Genomic DNA, 22,333 nt, shown 5'->3' with positions numbered 1-22,333 from the left:
ACTTTTCCGCCCGAGAACAGCGCCCGCACGAGTTGATGATGTTGTTTCCAGAAATGGAACAGGAGCGAGCACAGTTTGGGCGACTGTTCACGAAGTAGAAATTAGAGACGAATCTAATATGGAATTGCCCCAGCCATCAGTGCACACAGACACAGAACCCGATATGAAGGTTCGAAAATAAGATATTGTTTATCCTGAGGGAAGCAAATAATTACCTGACTGAGCTGTATATCCGGATTTTTAATGATAATTTTACAAAATGTTTACGTTCTTCTCGAGGTATTCTTGCTGACTCTTCTTACAGAAAATGTTATTTTTCTGCGTTTGGTCAACACCACCGTCAACATTTTTGAATACAGGGACAAGTACTAGCTGGTTTGTCTCGATGTAAACAAGAAATACGTAGACGCACCACACTCTTCTTTGGCAAATTTTTCCTGTACAAGTTTCCGTTATGCATGTTACGCACACTCAGGAACGATGAGCCTGGGTCGGCGCTGGTGATTGTTACCATGACGATGAGTGCATGGCGACGAAATGTCACACTTACTGTTAATGGTGGCGTCTGCACTCATTTCTTTAGACACGGTCACAAACTCAACTGACGAAAAGGGAACTGTAATGTTCCTTCAGAACGTTCGAATAGACCATTTTGTCTCCATGTACAGCCAAACTGCGATTACTATCTTTGGTAAAGCCTTTTTAAGAATGTTAATACTGTTATCATACCTGACAAAGACACCATTAGGAAGAAAACATACAAACAAACAAACAAGCAAATGTATAGTCTTTATGTGTCAGTGCCAAACTTTAATTTTTAAGTTTGTTTGCGTTCACAATAGTAATATTGTTGTTTTTCATACTTGAACTTGTGATGTTACTTTACCAGATTTTTTGTACATAACAAAATAAAATTCACTTCTGATGCGTTGTTTCTTACGTTACCTTTGACTTTTGAAAGATTAATTAAGTTAATAAGATCACAGAATTGAAAAAAAAATGTGCAACAAATATCCACGATATCGCTTTTCAAAAAAATGCGAGGAAAGAGCTAACAAGTTATGTACTTTTCCAATATCCAAATATACTTATGACAAGGGAAATCATTCGACTCTCTAGTCGGAAAAAATGTTAAGCTAGCACAGCTTTCATCTCTCACAATTCTTACCATTTACGCCCAGTGTCTCCATCGCGTATATTATTGCATGTATTGTGGAATGTTCCATTTCCTGGTGACCTTTCTCTAGCTGCATGCATGTGCTGATGATGAACTTGGGTCAAGTTTTCGGTGAGTAGAAAGTACTCTGACTTTGCGAGACTCCTCCGCATGGCATGTTTTCCCCAGATGTAAATTGAACGTCAGGTGGGAACAGTTACTCTTTTCCTGCACATCAGTGTTCCTGTGATGAAGCAATTGGCAACTGGGTCTATTCAGAAATGAAACTTCCATGTTGCATTGTCTTTCACGCTCGCACATCTCACTTTACAGTAAACTACTTGCGGGTAAAAGAGCCTCACTTCTTTGTGACCATTGAATGTGAACGAAAGCGCCACCGCACCGTGCACCAAGTCAAAGTACCGAGGGTAATTTTTGATACGTTGGGAAGATAGAAACTGCTGAGGATCTTTATTTTTGAGAGGGTGACAATTCTCGTCGATCTTCTTTAAGGTAGCGAATCATACTAACGAAATGTATTGTCATTTTCTCTCCCCTAGGGATCACCAACTACTCGTGTGGACGAGGTTTGGCCAATGATGATGTCATCTTACTATAGAATGGACGCCGCAACGTCCACCACCGATCTCCTTCACGAAACCATGAGGGAGCTGACGGCGGATGTGAACGACATCAGTCAGCGAGCTCAGAATTGTGTGTCAATAATCGCGGACGTGGCCGAGGAGCAGAAAATTTTACGCAGAGAAATGGAAGACATTTACGTGATAGTCAGATAAAAAAGATGGCGTCTCCACCTATTGGAGGTGCTGTGACTGAGAAGGCTTGCACCGCGGCCACAGCTTTTTCAGGTGTTATTTAAACAATTGTAGCACGAAAAAATGGTGCTGGGGATTGAAAGGGGTTTTAGGGCCCAGGGATAAATTAACACGCATTATACTTGTGCTTGTAGCAAAAATTAATCTCATGAAAAGAGACATCTTTGCAGCAAAATAGTATAGCAAAAATATGGACCCAAGTTCTCTCACGTGAATACATCTCACTATTTACATGGTGGCATGATAGGTGGATATGGCTTGGATGGCTAGTGTCTCTGATAAAATTTCCGATTCTTTAAGTGATGTCCAGCTAAGATCAAGTGAGTATACGGAGGAGATAGCCAGAGATAAAGACGGAAAGACGAATAGACCGCATAGTATATTGTTATCAATGGACTTGCTTTATCTGACCTTATCTGACCTCCAAATGCCAGGATAATTTGCCTGTTGCACTTGTGTAGGCCTTCCCAGAGTGACTCCACTACTTGCAGTATGGGAACAGACAACCTTGAAGGTCAAGAGAAGTATTTGTGATGTTGTTTTGCATAAGTTTAGCATTGTAATTATGGTTTTCGTACCTTACAAATGACTGCTAAACATGGAAGGCATTGAAACATTGTGATGGCGCACTTCTCGAAACGTACGATTTCCGAACAAGGTTGACAATTACAACAAGATTTGGCAAGCGTCACATCAACATATAAGTACTGACCTCAGCTTCAGTGTGATCCATCTGTGTTCACCGCAGTCACGTGACTTAAGTCTGCCTTTGACCCTACGATGAATGAGAGTTACAGGAGATGACACGGTTTGAACTATTGTGACAATACCTCCTATGATCAAAAAATTGCATATACATCTCAGGAGATAGCATCAAATATAGTTTTAATCATATTGTGTTTATACCACGGATAAGACGAATGAGAGGAATATGCACTCTGCAAAAGTCAAATACATGTATAAACCTTTTACGCTTAAGTTATTTTCCCTTCACTTACAAAATAATCAGTTTTTTTTTAAATAATTTAGGACAACTTGAAGAGAAGGTATCAATGGTTTTTTAATCAGAATTGAAAATTGCATTCCATTACCTTCCTTGCGTCACAGGATTTTTATGGTGCTTGATAATGAAAATAATGAATTTCATTATCTAATAATATACTACGTTTTCTCATTAATAATTATTTCTACTTGACATGGCGATATTATTTGGATTGCGATAGAAATAAGCATCAGGCCAAATATCCGATTTACATAACAACAAGATAAATAGTTCAATATTCACACTATGCATTGAACGGAATGTTTGAGGGAAGACAGGTGTAAGGAGAATATATTGGCGTGTCGGGGAAGCGAGAAAGACGTAACATTGACATTGTAAATTAAAAGAAGAAAAAGTCGTTCTGAAACCTTCTAACAATATGACTCATGAAATGTGTACACATCGGCCTATACAGGTCTGGATGAGAGTCGCCACAGGTGTCGGACAATATTAAGGTACTACGCTCCTCGAAAGTTAAAGAATTGAAATCTTCACTAATTGTCTTACCAAATCATGAATAAAAACAGGGGCAACATGCAGATTTTGGTACCGGAGAAACAAATGACCTAACATTGTTTTACCGATATCTCAAAATGGCTGCCATCCCTGTGTTAACTATATAAGGAAAATTATAATTTTCGATTTTCAAAAACTGGGACCGCAAAAAATGATCTTATTCTGAGAGCTTTAAAGCGAGCCCCCACAAGTGGTAGAGGAAAATGAATTGAAAATGTCACCGAGGCGTATTCTATCTTGATGAAACATGTTAATCACGGAATGTTGTATAAAACTAACGTCGATCTCACGTATGAATGACATATAGTTTTCAATCAGCGAAAGCAGCGATGAATTTTACTTTGTCTCTGCGATAAATGACTTTCATTCCATGGCAACTGCAGTGCGTGTAGAATCCACGCGTTTCGCAGCATTGCCTGCACGGCGGTATTTTTAGATGAATTATTTTTGGGAGCGACAGAGCGAAATTTATTTTTCATGCCATTTTCTATTCGTCATCTGATATATATGTTGTCCTTGCTGTGTATAGAATGTGAACCGTCATGATATTCCTCAATTTTGATCATGATGGTTTGTTGAGAATAATTTGGAATGCTAAAAAATCACTTAATGGTTTAAAAATTGACGGTGCTAATTTCATTCATGATCTACCGTGAACACAAAATACTCAACCCGGTAAGCATATGACAGAAGATGAGTCTTACCATTTTTACATTTTTAAATCATCGTTCATCCATGTACTAATCAAGTTTGAAATTGTAAATTCAAAAAGAGAGTCTTCACCAATATTCCCACCGACTTTACAGATGTAAACTCTTTACCATTGGTCATTTATCTAGTCTTGGTATTCACCATTTAAGGTATACTGTCACCCCACAGTTACCATGGAAAGAGAAAATCTAACCAATCACAGATTTTAAGTTGGTGGCCACTTTTTAAAAACAGCGCCCTCACATGGGCATTTTGAATACCAAGGAACACCCCTTTGACCATATATGGGCATACTTAGATTACAGGTGACTGTATACCTTTAACATTGATTGACGAAACCGCGGGATAAATATGATGGATAACAAGGTTAGCGTGAATAAAGATAAGGGTTACTATGGACTATGGCGCGAAAACGGTACACTACTTCATGATCGGTTCTGACATTTTTCATAATACTTTACATATTGGGCTTAGTGTAGCAGGTAACAGTTGACATCCATCGCCTTACTATTTTTAGTTTCAGGACTCGTGCGTGGTAGCCTTGCGTCGTATAAATACATAGTTATCTATCACAGCCACATCCTATTTATGGATTTTTCAAACGCCCAAACAGCACCCTGAAAGGTGGCGGACGTTGAGTCAACATTCACCTAAACCGAGCGGACAGATAATCCAAAAATATTCGCAAGTACGGATAGACTGTGTGCGTGTGACCTTTTTTGCTATTTTGTTTACTTTGTTATACATAATTATGATGGTGCGTAATAATTGATCGCTGATCGGTGATTAAAAATGGAATTTCCACTCATACTTTCATGTTGGATGTTGCCGCGTGTCCAGCAATTATGAAAAATAGACGTAGCGTTAAATATGCTCGTCTGTTTTAATGAACCACTCTACCTCATATGTGTAAAATCGTGTCAGGACGTTCTCAAACGAGTATTATTTTTGGAAGAAACATACCCTGCCTAAACTAAAAATGAGGTTTCTGGAGTGTTTGGGGGTATATGCAAAACATGTAAAACAATGGTTGTCCGTTTCGGACACCTTGAACCTTTTTTAAATCTCTCTGTTCGTCTTTTCGCCAAATATGTCATGAAATTATGACAAATGTATGTCTGTCGAGCTGTCATCAGGTTCGTTGCATCAAATCAAATATCATAATTAGTGGTTCTAAACGCAAGGTCATCCTCGTCGATCGCAGGAAACGACAAAGGTTGTCGTATTTGTATTCTGTGCAACCCGTTATGAATAATTATAGCCACCAAGGGGTCATCCGGTCTCCAGGGGTGTATGATCAACTGTTAAAATGGTACAATTCAACTTTTTTATATAAATTTTACTAAAACATTACGCTTAATGCAGAACAGGTATCATTGAACTTAGGTAATGAAATTAACACTAAGTAGATTACGCCCTCGATATTCCAATCGCATTGGTCCCTAGATGATGCAGCATGCATTAATGAATAATGAAATATGCTGAGGTTAATTTTGTATCGGCAGCAAAAATGACCGGGCTGTGTATCGTTGATGTGACTGGTAGCAGCTGGTCGGTCATCCTCTATCCGGGTTGATTTTTGGTGACACCGTGTATTGGTACAGGGAAATGAGATGTAAAAACTGAACGGATGAAGTTCTCTGCCATTCGGTTCGGTGTGATCGAGTCACTGGGCAGGTAATGGTCTGAGTGGAGCGGGGCTTGGTCGCTCGCGTCCCACGGTTGAATCGTTCGGTTGATCGAAAAGTCGGATTCCTTCTTACCGTTGAAGATGCCGATTGTTACGCGTATTTTGTGCTGGAACAACACCAAGGAAGCCACACGCGCTGTTGCCATCTACGGGGCGGTAAGTGACACTTAGCTCAACAAAATGTTCGGCGGCTTCATATGAGCAAGGCAACCGAAAAACAATAATCGCTGACAAGCACGTTTGTCGTTTGTCTTTGTTGCACCAATTTTTAATGCATGTCACGGCAAGTATTCATTGATATCAAATTCTAAAAATATATGAACAGCATGTACTGAATTATATGTCATTTTATCGTTTTTTCCACCATAAATAAATTTTCCCCGAGTGGAAAGATACGAACACAAATGCCATTCGTCTTTCTTAAAATAAACAACACTCATAATTAATATTTTGTTAAACTATTGCGCCAGTAGTTTTTTTATCCATGACCGCGTTGATAAAATTACTGACATCAACTTTCTTCAGCAAAGGTATTTTCGTTTTGATCGTGCCTTCCTACTGTTTGACATCAGTAATAATGAATCAATTCATTTGGCATTCATCGGCTGATTACGCGAGGGGTTATGCATTAATGAGAGTCGGTTCTCATTTTTGTAAACAAAGTAGACAAGAATAACTTATTAAATCTGTCAGCTGGTGGGTTATTTCCGCCGTGTTTTGCGCGGATGATCAAACAACAATAATATCTCAATTAACTGTTGCAAACTTCTCCCGTTCTGGTGCTAGTATTTTGAATCGTGTTCGGTTCCGTTGTGATAGACACTCGCGTACAAATTTCGGTCGCGTTTACACGAGTTGCAAAAAGACCAAATCTTTACAATGAGTAACTCTTTTTAATTCATTGAGTGATAAACAAATAAACTGTTGTTGTTATATTTATGAGGAATGCATGTCCTGAGTTCCCGCGTTTTTTCGATCGTCCAGATTTATGTGTTGAAAAGTAGCATATTCTGAGCTATTCAATGTCCGTTAACCCGACTGATTGTGATAGGGCGTTGATTAGTTCCCCATATTTGGTGACTAATAATTACAGTTACTATATAGTTCATAGAAATCAACGAATGGATCCCTCCGACCGACTCAGGCCTTGCATAAAATTTTAAGCCGCACACGACAGAAAGACGATAAATATATCGCGGACATAGCATTGGAATGTTATTTTGTACCCATGCCCAAAATGGGAAAACTTACACGAATATAGTTCTATTGGCATTTTCTTATCACTTGTTTTGTTTAAAGGGATACAGTCGTCGGAACTGCGCTCAAAGCTCGTATGGGACCCACGCGACCAATGTAAAAACTGTATCTAAGCATGGTCCCTCCAAAGGTACGATGGTGATTGATGAAAATTAAAAATGTCTGTCATAATCTACATTGTATAATTTAAATGTTGCAGCTATGATGATGAGGTACATCTAGATATCGTGCACGAGATACCTCGTTTGTAAACAAGAAACTCGCACGGGCGCAGTTCCGACGGCTGTTTCCCTGTAACATTATAGCAGCTCAAACTAAACACACGATCGTCATGTCTCGCTCCGCTGTTACCTTTATGTCATATTCATTCGCCCCGAGGTTAATTAATGTGTGGCCTCATTATTATGCATCGTGACAGAACAACCATGCGGGTAGGGGTCTTTGCGGCATCGTCCGCCAAATGTACGGGTACACTCTGAACGTGAACAGTGCGTCAAAATATAAATAGTGTTGTGATTGGATCGCAGTGACACGGGATTACACTCAGGTCATTGGCAGATACTGAAGTCAATTTGATCTTTTCATTTCACCTTGAAACCTTGTTTTGAGTCGACCGAGCGACTGACAGCCCTGCAACTGAGGTGTGGCAAAGATGTGCCAATGCCCTTTATGGCTTATAATAACGTCAAGGTCACTTTCAAACCTGTATGATTTACTTAATACGTCATCATGATTGAGTCTACGTCTCAGTTGTGCTTTTATAAAAGTTGACTAAAATACAATGTATCTGGCACATTTTGAACAAACATTTGGTTGAATGTCTTCTTCAATTCATTACTGTAACTATCTAAGTACTGATCAATTGATTTTATATGTGTTTCTTACCGATCACATATTACATTAAACGATCATAGAGTTTTTAGGTTTGGCTTTGGAAATACGTCTACCTGGAAGAAAGAAAAAGAGTGTTATCAGGCGATGACAGAAAAACACGACAATACAAGTGAATCTGAGAGTTTAGCTGCACCAAATTTATGATTCTCTTTCTTGTTATGACCCAATGGGCTGACATTGGTACAAGGCCTGTTTGCCCGAATAGGGCCGCCAATATGTGACATCCCATACAATTTTCTCGTCGAAAAATTGAGAAGTTCCTCAGCTATATTCACTCGCCTCGGTCGCAGACGACACATCTTCTTTACGTGTTCTGTAATGAGCGCATGCGTACAGGGCACTTTCAAACTTCCCCAGTCAAGTTGTGGCGAACTGTTAACCGGTTGACAATTTTGGAAATTGTCAACCAATTACTTGCGCTTTGCATATATCAGCGTCAAAATGATGCGTACCACAAAGAACATGGAGTCTTGACGAGGTTTGTTACAAGACTTTTTGTTGTACATCACGTGAATGAGTCTAAGCCAATCACGATCCGTAAACGAGTAACACGTGAGGTGTAATAAAAGACGTATATTTTTTGCTTTTTTTCAGCTGCTATCTTTCGTCTACTTGTTCTGGTATATGCATTCTCTAACAATCCGACTGAATAAAAAGAGCGAAGATGGTGAGCTTAACATTTTCATTTCTAGAATAAATATGGATGTAATATTGGTAGTTTGTGGCTACAAAACAGAGCGAGGATACAAATGTTTGCAACAAAGCCACATGACGTAAAATTGTCCATCAATAATTCCATCACCGAGAGTTTTAAAAAAATTATTGAGATAATCAGTAACAACAGAGAGTTTTCCAACATCCCACGGGAAGTGCGTAGAAATTGTATCGTATTCAGACTTTTGACAAAGTCGACGCCTGTAACAAATAATCATCTGTATAAAAATTAGTTTCAAATACCATTCGAGCGTAAATTACTTTATTGTAATTAAAGCTACATCGTCATATCCAAGGTAAACTTTTAATATATGAATAGATAATAACACATGTAAATTGTCTTATATTTATAAATGTTCTAAACATGGCGGTATGTGAGAGAAACAATTTCATTAATGGATAAATAAATGAATAAATGAATAATTTATAAGAGATACAACAATATTTCGAAATGCATTCAAATGACATTATCACATTTCCCAGACGTAAATGCACATGTATGAAGAGTTAAGTTATATCATGTGAACTGTGTAGTTATATTACGCACAGAGTAAATATTTTGTTGATTTTGTCTACTTTTGTACGCAGAATACTACGATAGATTGTACAAGCTATGGTTTACTATGATGTTTGTGTACTCCATATATTTCATCAACTCTTGTATTTTAATGGTCGGCGTTGAAAAAGTAAGTCAAGTGTCAAATGGAAAAATTCACTTTAGCAAAATGTAAGACTTTACCAAAAATTTTTAGACCTCATATTGGAGAAATAAGAAATTGTCTCATTTCTAAATACTGAGGATGAGTGAGATAAAAGGAATTTTCGGCGGAGAAAAAAAGCAACTAAAAAGTCCTTCTCTCCTAATAAGGGTAAATTTAGAAGTAACCCTTCAAAATGTTCCAATTTCTCATATCCAACAACATTCTCAGTTAATAAATATGGATGTGTACCTATTCATACATCGTAACAGAACAGATACATGTAGGTCTTGTTTGCAAAAACAAAACAGCTGTTTGTTTAAACTGGTTCACCAGACTATTTTTGGAGTATGTGTATACGAGCGCAGAACAGCAATAAGGGCGGGGCTCGCTATCAATAAGAGTTGAGGTCAATGTCATTGGCATTTGCAATTACAAGCATGGGAAGAATTTAGATGAAGGCATACTTCAGTCGATTTCGAGTTAAAATATCACACGAAGATGAAAATACATAAATTTCCTATTCGTATATTAACGACAACATTGCACTCAAAGGTACAGATCTCTTCTGTTTCCCACCCTATATTTATTGTTTCGTTTAACATTTGCAAACACTCCACAAACCCTATTGATTACAAATCTAATAGTGGTCATAGTTCCACAATAAAGCTGGTCTTCAATGAACCTGATCTGTGAATCACTCAATCTCTTTTGGTTCTTTACTCCTTGGTGGTAAAAGATTACCCTAGAATATCGTACACACATCATTATTATACTCCCTTTTAAAATGTTGTTCAAAAATGATGATAATTATTATTAATATCTTTTCCTATGAAAGGGTACGCGTCCCTTGCTGATAAACTATCTGATCTTCCTGATTTTCTACGAGATGATTGACACTGCACATATCGGCTACATCATACATATATACGTAAGTTACCTATCTATCTATCTATCTTTGTATGTATCAATATATCTATCTATGTATCTATCTATCTATGTATGTGTGTAGGTAGCTCGCTTGCTACATGTAACTAACTATATAGGTAGCTAGGTATAGGTAATTTGCCAGCTAACTGGATAGGCAGCTATGAGTAAGTAGGTAGCCAGGTGGACGGGAAGTGATCGAAAAGGGCTGAAATGAAATAACTCAAGGAACAGAAATATACAATCTAAGTTTTCGTCCCACGGCTGCGTTTTTGTGCTTTCGTGCCTGAAAACATTTTGATTCTCATTATCTGTCTCTTCTATTCCCATGATAAATTCATTGTTATCGTTCGAAGAAAAACGCGCCCATTAATATTACATCCCGTATCTGTTTATCAAGCCTTTACAATCTCACGAATTTATATCGACACACTCGTAAGACTTTAATTTTTATTTCTGTTGCAGGGTGGAAACACTGAGGCAATTATGCAAATAGCCTTCTATGTTTATACATTCTTAATGAACGTAAGTCAGTGTTTGTTGAAAGGGCCTTACCCTAACGTTTTCTGCTGTTTCCCCTGCTTTGCATATGGAAAATGTCAGTGAATCTTCACACGCACACATATCTTGACAAGGTCAAGTTATCATGCATATACTTTATATATAGATTTCATTATATAGTGTCTGTTTATATGGGGAGACAAAGCTTTCCGAGTTAAAAAAATTATGATAGCACAATTTATTTATTTATTTATTTATTTATTTATTTATTTATTTATTTATTTATTTATTTATTTATTTATTTATTTATTTATTTATTTATTTATTTATTTATCTATCTATCTATCTATCTATCTATCTATCTATTTGTCTATCTATCTATCTATTATCAATTTTTAATTCATTTATATATTATGCATGTACTGTATGTATGTAGGTATTTATGTATTTCTTTATTTTCTATTATTTATCAATTCAATTTATTTATGTAGGTATTTATGTATTCACTTATTTATATACATCATATACTGACTTCATAAACTTTATTCATTTTCACTTAGATTCCAATTTTTATCATAATATTATCCGAGTATCAAAGAACAACTGAACTGAATAAAACAGCGGCTGTTGAAGACAAACGACAAGCGGTAAGACACTCTATAATATACTCTCGCTGCTTACTCTCAACATACAGCTAGTGACACAAACAGGGGATAAATACTTTAGACTTGTTGAATGTGTTAACCTTTCGTTCCATTCATATGCATCAATTAGTGTAAAATTGCCATTTGGATGATCTTGCCGAATCTGTATGCCTTTGCTTTGCTATGCTTAAGTAACACGTACCAAAGCTTTGCACAACCTCTGACCTTGCTCTTGCTGAGCTATCTTAACGGCACCTTGTTGGCTTCCTCTGCTGTATTTGAAAATTACAATGTATCTATCTTGCGTCTTCTTTCTTTTAGGAAACCTCCAATGTTCAGCCTGTACAGCATATTGCGTAATGGCACTATTTATCTGTGTTCCATACCTGCTGTTGGCCACCATCACATCTTATAAGTATCTGCTTTATATGCACTGTCATCACGCTGCACAATAATCAAGTCTATATTTAATTTAGCTGAAGGTTTTCATTATTTTAAAATTTTTAAAAGAGTTTATTTTTACATGTATGTAACATTATTCAGAGCAAACCACTGCTATCTTCCTCGACTGATTGTGTTATAAAATGCCTTAGTGGTAAATCCCTAGCGGTAAATAATGGAAATGGAAATGTACACATGTATATACATAGATATATAAATACATATGTAGATACATAGATATATAGATAGATAGATACACACATACATACATACATACATACATACATACATACATACACACACATATACATACATACATACATACATACATACATACATACATACATACATACATACATACATACATACATACATACATACATACATACATACATACATACATACATACATACATACATACATACATACATACATACATACATACATACATACATACATACATACATACATACATACATACATACATACATACATACATACATACATACATACATACATACAGAAAAACACAGAAGATTGACAGACTGACAGACAGACATACATAGCTGCTGCCCTTCATACTGCTGTATTCATAACAAAACATGACAATGTCTTTGCAAAATGCTGCTGCTATGTGATCTAATAATCTCCGATGAAAACCCCTTATTGTTACATTTTGAAATGCATTAATGATAAAAATGTATAAGAACGCCCACAGGCCACCCTCTTAAGTTGTCTTAGCTTGCATAGCATGCATACAAAGAGGTATTTCTAAATTAAGAAATATGTAATTCATATATTATTCAAGAGTGTGGGAGATGCTCTGGCTAGTTTTTAACTTTTTGTGTCACTTGCTTGCTTGTTGAGACAGCGAGACGCAGACAGGGAGACAACTTGAAGGATATATATTGAGAGCAAATGAGAGTCTTAGGTTACAGCACACATTTTGTAAAATTTTAAGGGTCATGGGCAACGTCAAATGGGATAAAAGATGATGTTAGCTTAAACCATAGACCCTAGAGAAACCTAGTTTTCTGTACAGTCTGTCTGTGCTCTTAAACCTTGCTCAGTTTCCGACTATGATTGTACGAATTAGGCGAGTGGCCCCACATAAGAAAGATATATATATATATATATATATATATATATATATATATATATATATATATATATATATATATATATATATATATATATATATATACCTCTATCTAAGGTGTTATCTAAGGGTAGGTATCTGTTCAATAACAAGTGAAATTGATATCAAAAAAACATCACTTCAAGTATGATATAGCATTGTCATTTTGTAATAGTACGACATACAAATCTCAGGCGTATCTCAGGGTAAGTAGGTGTATAATAGAAAAGTAAGAAATGGTTTAATGAAATAACCTCAAGTATAATATTATAATAGCAGTCCAGTTTTTAATTATTCACGCCGTAGTATATGTAAGTAATATATCTTCATAATTATTTGATAATGATTTACATATTAAAGGCTTTACTTTGTTCAAGTTTTATCCCCTGTAGCAAGTCAGTCTCGGTCATAGAAGAAATTGACTGTAATAATTACCGAAAATGTAGACAACTTTTTGCTCGTTCAATGAGAATTCTTGCTGAATATACATTACAGCGAGGATCATCGAAGCTTGACAGTTGCCTATATGTTACGTTTACTTTTTGTGCAGCACGCAAACGTTGTGTAGATAACGTAATGAGATAAAAAGAATCGAGTCTTTTGACAACACTCCTGGTAGACAAAAATTAATACAATACATGCAGACGCCTAATAGTACCAGTTTTTTTATTAGACGCACAAATAAACAGTGAGTTGAATGGATGCAGTCACTCAGACATTTGTTCACACAGACAGAACTGTAACTTTATATCTACTAATGTTATCTGTATAGCTTGTGCGTGATACACAAAAAGTGAACGTAACATACAGGCAACTGTCCAGCCTGGATGATCGTCCCTTTAAGATTGTTTACCCAACAATGATTGCATAGTCTTGGAGCAGTATTTTTGTAGACCAGTATCAGTATTTTAGAGTGTATTTTATTACCAAACTGTATGTACAAATGTAGTGATATATGGATAATGTAGTAATATCGGATAACTTTTTTTGCATTGCATTTTCGCAAATAAAGGTTTAATTGTGATTCGCTGCATTCCCTTTGTTTTATTACTTGTACAATTAAGTGTAACCCCTTTGTTAAATGACTATTACATGTTTGTAATATGTAGGGGTATTTTAGATTTAGAAACGCCAGCAGGTCAAGGCGGCAATGATGAAAACATGACGTCGAAAGTAGCATCTATTTATTTGTTTGTTTGTTTGTTTATTATTCATAGATTATTTTATTTTTTATTCATCTATATATGTATCTATCTGCATTCTTTCATTTATGTATGTTTGTATGAATGCACTAATACGTATTTATTTCTTTATGAATATTTATTTTATTTACTTTGTTTGTTAACTTGCTTGCTTGCTTGTAAGTATGAAAATCCACATCGAAGTCTGCTCATCGAGCCTGAATACTGCCAGTACTGCGTGCACTTCATGTACGTCGCCTTGACCAACAATGGCCAGACGCAAAGTCAATATTATAACCTATGTTATTGTCGAAAGATCAGCGATCTAGTGACATGTAACTTACCAAGCTATGTCTAACTTTTAAACGATAAATCAGTAGGTGGGGACTATTTTTGTGAAGATAACAATTTTGCATCCAAAAAGAGTGATACCCTATCGAAACATAATGTTTCACAACCATTAGAGATATCTTTCTTACAAGATGTAGGCCTGGTGTCAATGTTCCATTCATTCTGCTGCTGAACGTTAAACTCACATGTGCATTACATTAAAAAGCTGTGCACATGCCGAAAGGTGCTGAAACACTGGTAGGATCTTGGCAACCTGAAACGACATTAGAAGTGAACACAACCGACGTACATAGATAAAGAGGGTCACGATAACGTCTTTATCGCAAACAGAGATGGAAATGTGGTAGACATTAGTGCTCTGTAAAAAGCATTGTTCATGATAGGGCCCTCTACAATCATAGTTAAAGAATCCAGTAGTGAGACGTACATATGGAACAGGGAAGCCCTTAAACTCACTTTACCAGCAAGATGTGTTTTTTCAAAATATAAATAGTACAGAATTGTTCAAGTGTTTAATGAAGATTCGAGTCCGTTAATACTAACATCTCGTTAACATGAACAGCTCGGGAATTTTGACGTTGAGATGGACGAGGCTACGTCTTGCCCGGACGAGGATGACTGGTCCCCATATGGTGCTGATTTGAAGACTGGCGGCCTCCCTGGCTACAAAAAGAAATATCCTAGCAAGAAGTCAAAGAATGAGCAGATCGAAGGACAGGAAAATGCGGTCTTTCCGGACGAAAAAGAGCTTGCCCGGACCGAAATGGAATCAGCTGTTTCCGTTAAAGGTCCCTTGGTCGAAGATATGACAAAACAGAGAGAAACACAAACGGTAACAATATGAAAGGGCGGGCTCTTTCCTTTGACGCTAAAATAAAGTGTGCCAACCCTCTTTTGTGTTATCATGGTCCATGGTGTTATGTAAGGCTTCCATGACAAAATTTTGTCTATAAAAAGGAAAACATCGGGCAAAAACCTTTAGCTGTACGTCGGAAACAGTTCAAAAATTTCAATATTCAAACCATTTTATATCTCCGACCCATTACTTTCGATAGCCAACCAGTGTCTGTTTACCAGAAAGCAGAGGTGAATGGTTTGCGAATATTTACTTAAATTTGAATTTTGTTGCTCTCCGACTCGGATTAACTGCACTTTTCGAACTCTCCGAGCCAAGTCTCAGATGCTATCTTTTTTCTTTAACTGTTTAAAGCCATAAAAAACGCGCGTAAGCACCTGAATTTATCGACCAAATCCACCACCAAGAATACAAAGGGTGAAATTTGCTAAGACATTACGGCTTCATAAGGGGAATCCAAAACCTCTCTCTAATGGTCGGGTGATATTTTTCTGGTATGCAAAATGCAAAAAGATGCAGCTAATGGGGCTTTGTCAACTTAATTATCGTCCGTCAGTGACTACTGATAACTTTTCGCATTCCTCGGCAGGTATTGTAAATGTGTCAGTGATTTTCTGTTGATATGAATGAAAAAAGCAAGTTTTTACCTGTCACCCTGTTAATAATACAGGTCACAGATTCCACCATAACACTATACAGGCAATAATGACGATGTGCAATTTCCCTCAAAGCTACAAAATGTATGCCGGAGATTATTGTGTTAAGACAAAACTTGAGTTGAGAGCAACTTGAAAATTCTTCTCCAATTACAGAACTTATCAGCTTGGCTTTGCTTGAGTAGATTTTGCAAGAAACGCCCAATTTACAAAATAGATGACGATGTACAACTTTCGATTGTATCTATACGCTGACCGTTTCTCTCGTATTGACATGTACACCGTACATGTGTTTACCGACTAATGGTATACATGTTTTTCTTAATGCATAGGAGTCGGTGTTAGTTGAACCTCAAAAATCTGAAGTGCCCCATGCCACTACGGAGCAACAACAACAGCCGACGAAATCAGCGAAACCATCGCCCCCACCACGAGGTGCAAGTTCGCTGTCCGCATCGCGACGACGCCGACTCCCGATGACACCGCCGCCACGGCCGCCTCCGCCAGAATCATCGGCATCCCAAGCGTCTACGGTCTCGCCGCCAAGACCTCCGACACCGGAATCGTCGCTGACTGAGATAGGTGCAACAAAAGTCTGAACGTACAACAAGGAAGTCAATGACGATGACAAATCTCGCGAGATTATGGCTCCGCGATACCTTGCGACATGGAGCAACCAAATGAATCCATTCGTTCGGGGAAGGGGAGACTCGTAGAAACGCATACATTGATGATGAAAATTCTCGCGAGATGATACTTAATGCTGGGAAGTAAGTCTACCGAAAAGACAAGCGCGAATTCCGTAGCCTCAAAATGGCCGTGATGGCTATGACTGAAGAAGAGCGTAAGCTTAAACCGGACAGAGGTTGTATTACATAAAATGTAGGACACGGCTACATATCAAATATGGTTTTCTGTGTTCGATACAACAGAATCGTAAACATTTATAATTAAGTATTTATCATGGGTAATAATTAGGTAAATTGTAGTTTTGGTTGCATAGATGATAGAGCATTGAACTCGGTCATCCAAGTGATAAGCCTCCTGAACCATTTCGGGATGTTTGTTGGCGGTGCGCCCTCTATGGTAAATTGTGACCGTTATTCCTGGCATATGCATGGATTGAAAATTTGCCTAACTATTTGAGTAATTATGTGTGCGCGATAACTGAACGATTTAAGAGAACAATATAACAAAGTACATAAATTATATTCAAATATGTCAGATATTTTCGCAAGAATTATGACCGCTAACCTAACATTAGCAGGTTAATAGTCACGCTCGATGATACGTGTTAATTTGTGTTCGAGGAATTTTGATTAATACATGTGAAAGCACACCATTATAAGCCAAGGTCTTTTATCGCCATGTTATTCTGTTTTACTGGAAACGCCCGAAGATATGCCTGAAAAAAATAATGGGTAAAATTATTGTTGATTCTGTTCGCTGAACTTTGAAATTCGTTACTTTACACAAATTCACGTTTGCTTTCGCTGGCCCGGCACCTCGTAGACTAACAACAACATTTTGAGTGTTGACTGTCTTAGAATTAGCTTCTTTTTCGCGTCATAAGCTTACATATTCCAGAGAAAATTTCTGTGTCCTTTCCACGGTAAACGGTAAAAACAAAGCGACATAATTGTGCAATTATGGCCGATGTCCCATCACTATGGATAAAATTGTGTGACAAGTCTAAATTATTTTCTTGAATTTACATCTCAGAGACCAATGGGTCAAGGTCGGAATTTGTACGTTCATCCACGGCATACTGTCTTCGGCTAAGCCCACGGCGTTGTCTAACACACCGAATGACAGCAGTGCGCCATTGTCTTGCTTTCATTGCGGAATATTGGTTAAGGTAATATGCGCCTCGAAAGTGAAGGATTTAAACTTTTGCTCAAACTTTAGCTCAATGGAACTTTCAACCATTCTCTTACCAAATCAACAATCAAAATACGGGGTCACAGTGCAAAATTTGGAACTAGGGAAACAAATTACCCAACATTTTGCGATATTTGAAATTCAAAATGGCCGCCATTGTGGGGGAAAATTGAATTTTGGATTTTCGAACACCTAGTATATAAGACTGTGAAAGTTTGTCTTTTTACAAGAGCTTTAAAATGAGCCTTTATAAGTGGTACATCAGAAAAGAATTGTAGAAATTTAAGAGTCCGACTATCTGTCCCCGTGGCGGTGCGTCATGTGACCACGTTACCCGGTAATATCATATTAACAGACGTCATAAATGTTTATCGTTTGCGTCCTCGTGTCGTTCTGATCATCAGGTCAGAGCAAGGAGGAATAATATCTGAATAATATCTGAGTAACCATTTGACTCACTAATAATAAAAATGAAACAGTTGCATATTTCAGCCCATTTCAATCTTTTAAAGTTGTCCTCTTCGGCCGATTTGTCTCAAACTGCCGGCAAAGATAATGTAGAACTCTCATTCTTTATTTTCTCATCTCTTCTGAGTACATCAGTACACGGTACTGCAGTTTTTTATTTCCCTACATGCTTGTACGTCCGTTAATCGTCCCCGAACTTTGCGAACTAAATGCCTCTGTAACTAAGTAAAGAAGACGATACGGCTACATTTTAGATTAACCTTAATAGCAATTATTGATATGCACTGTAGCAGTCGGCTTCACGTTGGTTTAAGCACGGTCCCTCCACAAAAGGGGGCCGTGGTTTAAGCGAGAAATACCCCCGTCGTACTGACTATAGAAAATTATACCCAAATCTCACATGTACAGCCACTGGTTATTGTTAGGTTGATTAACAAATATGAACTGAAATTCAAATTAAGTTAGTGCGAATTTGATCTACATTCATTACGTGTCGTTACATAACTTGACGAATTGCTAAACAAGGACGATGTGTCACTATCGTTACATTCTAGAACCAATACGAGGGATTATTGTACACTCTAACGCCATATTTTAAATAGCCCAACGCCCAGTTGTCGTCGACGGAGCATGCATGTAGTCAAACCAACGTGCTTAAAAGAGACAAGTTCTAAAACTGAATACCAAAAGCACTAATATAGGGACAATACAGTATAACAAATATGCTAAAACATATGAAATACATAAACATTATGGCTTCTCACAATCGAAGGGCCCAATGATGAGGGCGCTGTTTGGAAACCAGCCTCGTCGAAGGCATGGACTGATAATATACAGTGATCACTGACTTTTGCCACACTCATCAACTTAAGGAAGGCAACAGTGTGAACTGCGAGTCTCTTAAGTCAAATGAATGAGCGAGGAAAGCATCACGTTGGGTTGTTTGGACATATGAAGAGTTGAATTATGATATCTTTTCATAGCGATGTTTTATACACAATGTTAGTCATTGTATAACTTTGGAAGGTTATTCTCTTTTCAAAACTTCTTTGTAATGGAACTATTGTAATTATGTAAATACGTTACGCTTTGGTAGCATTGTACTTACGATGAAAAATATTTTGAACATGCCAGGACCAGCCATCTTTTTTTTCTATCGAAGTACTTATAGGGGAACGAAAAACTTTCTAATATCTCGCTCTAAGGTGAGTCCGTCGGCTTATATCTAAAGTTATAACGCGTGAGAGTTGGTATAGGGTTAGGTAAAGTTTTGCAAACTTGTTCATGTGGACTTGAAGGACAGAAATATATGAATATTTGATGGTCAGTTTGCACTATGGTTACGGGGCCAAAATGGCGTCAACTTTTGAATCGCTCAGTTCCGTCGGTCAACTACCCATAGTTTCTCAGTTGTCAGAGCTGAGAGCATAATACTTGTTTCCAACTTGAACTCATGATTTCTTGATTGTAAATTTATGCTGTAAGAATTGTTTTGTGTTCTCAGAGATTCAAATCGTTATAAATGATTGGATTTCGGCAGTTTATGTTATGTTTAATGCATCAGCGTCACCTTGCCTGTGGCGCCATTAATCGGCCACGGTCAGTTTGTCTAACTGGTAATGCACTGGCGCGCGCTTTCACTTAAAGAGATATATGAAAATTACATTTTCCTGACTTTTATCAGGCACAGTATTTTCTAAGTGGAAAATTGCATCATACGCATTTAGCATGAAAGTAAATGTTTGACGGAAAGTGAAACAGCCATTAAATTCGTCCAACTCATATAAAACAAACGCAAAGCAGAAACAAGAACGTTAGTAGTACTCTACTCTCTAGCCGTCATTCACGTCAATTCTCATATGGCGAAGGAAGTCAAAACCCGCAATGCATGATCAATTTAAACGGATTTACCATGTATTCTCACAAATGAAATTAACATAAATGGTCATGCCACTCAAGTCCAGAGCTACTGTGGAGTACAGCGTCATGGTTTTATTTGACCGTTCAACACACGCCTTTTTTAAAAGTATCAAAAAGTCAAAGATGTTACGTCATGCGTATATTTGATTTCCAGTACTAAATTTGCTCACCCTCAAATGCTGCAGCCAGCCAATCAATTGTAGTAATTTTGATTAAAATGACGCGGTTTCAACAGCAGTTCAGTTCCGGCAGTTTAAATATTGAAACGATTTCCCTCTGCATATTTCAGGGAGATTAAGCAAAAAAGTATGCACTGCTTTGGACGTTTGAAATAAATATTGAAAGGTCTACTTAATTTAATCGTTAAGTTTTAATTCTGAATGAACCATTATATAAAATGAAACGGCACGATTGTTACCAAGGCAAACTGCGTTTAACTTTAACCCTAATCTGACGAGCAATGCTTTCGTAAATACAGTGTCACAAATACATGTACACCAAATTTGAATACAGAACTTTACTTTAAAGTCTAGCCTTTGTTGGAAGTTCAAAGAATTGATAAAAGCTACACAACTCATCGCTATATAATCCGATATAGAAATATTAAAGTATTTTGACCATATTTACCTGTACTTTTCAACAACAAGAGTAAGACGAGTCACTTCCCGGATTCCACTCAAAGGAAAACCTACTGAACTAAACTAAGGTCATTATGTCAGGATTACATTGGGAAGGGGTGATATGACATCCACACTGGGTCGTGTTGAATTTTCAACATCCTTGTCACAAGAACCAGAATGGCGGTTATTATGTTGTCCTTTGTTTTTGCTTTTGTTTTTGTTTGCCTATTTGTTCACTTTAACCACCCTGGAAACACAGAGCCTCATTGCGGCCACCATACGACCTTCGCCTTTGACTCTGACCTTCAGGAACATCTTCCCACACCAGCATGCCTTTGGTAACATCGTTTCTGTGGTGGAAGAACACGAAGGAAGCGTCGAGCGCTGCAGCTAAATTTGGGGCTGTAAGTAATAACTGCAAGTTTTGGGGGTTTTGGGGATGTTTTTTAAGTGTTTATTTTCTGCTAGCATTCCTATTTACAAGACTCATCAGATATATACCTGCATAGCAAGACTGGAGAAATTGGGGCCCAAGCGGAACAGGAGTATAACTTAAATATCGTTTGGGGGTATTTTTGTATTTATTTATTCACCATCAAGCATACTGGCCTTTACACGAACTCTGATTTGTGTGATTGAGATGTGGGTGAGTGTAGGCTCGGTGTGTAACATGCATTGAGAAAAACAAAAAGTAACTTTTTTCTGAATAATAAATCTGTCTCTGTCTCTCTTTGACTATCAATCTATCTGTATGTATACCTGTTTGTCTATCTGCCCGGTCTGTCGATATCGTCTATCTTGTGTGTACACTTTCTATCTCATCTGCCTGACTGCCTGTCTGTCTCTCTGTCTCCCTCCTCCCCCTCTCTCTCTCTCTCTTTCCCGTTCCAATGCACATCATGGAATGGGAGTTCATGTAAGCCGGCGTTCATTGACTATAACACACGAAAAAGTGACGTCAAATAAATATATGATCATTTATTTTGTAATGAAAACTGGATTCGTTACGCTTTCTTTTAACTTTGTTTCTTTCTTCCTTTATAACATTTTCGTTTTTCACAGGTAGTGTCATGTGTGTTTCTTGCATTAAACCTTCATTACCTCGTAATAGGCGCGAAGAATGGCTTCGAAGGAGGTCAGTATTCCCATCAAATCACACTCTTCCAATACGTATGTCCAAATTCAAGGCGTCGTCGACATTTTGAATCACAAAATGCCATGTGTTTCTCTTTGGC

The 22,333-nt window shown here is 37.5% G+C and overlaps 2 protein-coding genes across 4 annotated transcripts in view; both read left to right on the top strand.

The window, feature by feature from the left end:
• The window catches only part of LOC139117294 (uncharacterized), a 16,086-nt gene extending 12,484 nt beyond the window's left edge, over window positions 1-3,602 (top strand). The window contains exons 6-7 of one of the 2 annotated variants that reach the window (XM_070680275.1): window positions 1-169; window positions 1,717-3,602. The exon at window positions 1-169 is cut by the window's left edge and continues 176 nt beyond it. In XM_070680275.1, coding sequence (XP_070536376.1) covers window positions 1-169; window positions 1,717-1,953 — 406 coding nt within the window. In that variant the 3' untranslated portion in view covers window positions 1,954-3,602. The remainder of the gene's footprint in view (window positions 170-1,716) is intronic. The other variant, XM_070680274.1, reaches the window with a different exon arrangement.
• Window positions 3,603-5,733: 2,131 nt separating this feature from the next.
• Window positions 5,734-22,233, top strand: LOC139117293 (uncharacterized). 2 transcript variants are annotated; one of them, XM_070680273.1, is made up of 10 exons: window positions 5,734-6,107; window positions 8,697-8,769; window positions 9,405-9,502; window positions 10,353-10,445; window positions 10,907-10,966; window positions 11,503-11,589; window positions 15,260-15,529; window positions 16,542-19,763; window positions 21,408-21,502; window positions 22,161-22,233. In XM_070680273.1, exons 1-8 carry the CDS (start codon window positions 6,033-6,035, stop codon window positions 16,806-16,808), a joined length of 1,023 nt encoding a protein of 340 aa, XP_070536374.1. In that variant the 5' UTR covers window positions 5,734-6,032; the 3' UTR covers window positions 16,809-19,763; window positions 21,408-21,502; window positions 22,161-22,233. The 2 variants fall into 2 exon arrangements, with proteins under 2 accessions (XP_070536374.1, XP_070536373.1); XM_070680272.1 differs by having other exon boundaries at window positions 21,358-21,502.
• Window positions 22,234-22,333: the final 100 nt, after the last annotated feature.

Source organism: Ptychodera flava, chromosome 18 (assembly GCF_041260155.1).
Source record: "Ptychodera flava strain L36383 chromosome 18, AS_Pfla_20210202, whole genome shotgun sequence".
NCBI classification, from domain to species: Eukaryota; Metazoa; Hemichordata; class Enteropneusta; family Ptychoderidae; genus Ptychodera; species Ptychodera flava.
The sequence above is the reverse complement of the archived record's forward strand: the minus strand, read 5'-3'. Positions and strand labels throughout refer to the sequence as shown.

Excerpts from the sequence above, each read along its gene's own strand:
- LOC139117293 (XM_070680273.1), top strand. The coding sequence starts at position 6,033 with ATGCCGATTGTTACGCGTATTTTGTGCTGGAACAACACCAAGGAAGCC. Across the intron at positions 9,503-10,352 it reads TAATGGTCGGCGTTGAAAAA|GGTACGCGTCCCTTGCTGAT; the intron begins GTAAGTCAAGTG and ends TTCCTATGAAAG. Across the intron at positions 10,446-10,906 it reads GCTACATCATACATATATAC|GGTGGAAACACTGAGGCAAT; the intron begins GTAAGTTACCTA and ends TTTCTGTTGCAG.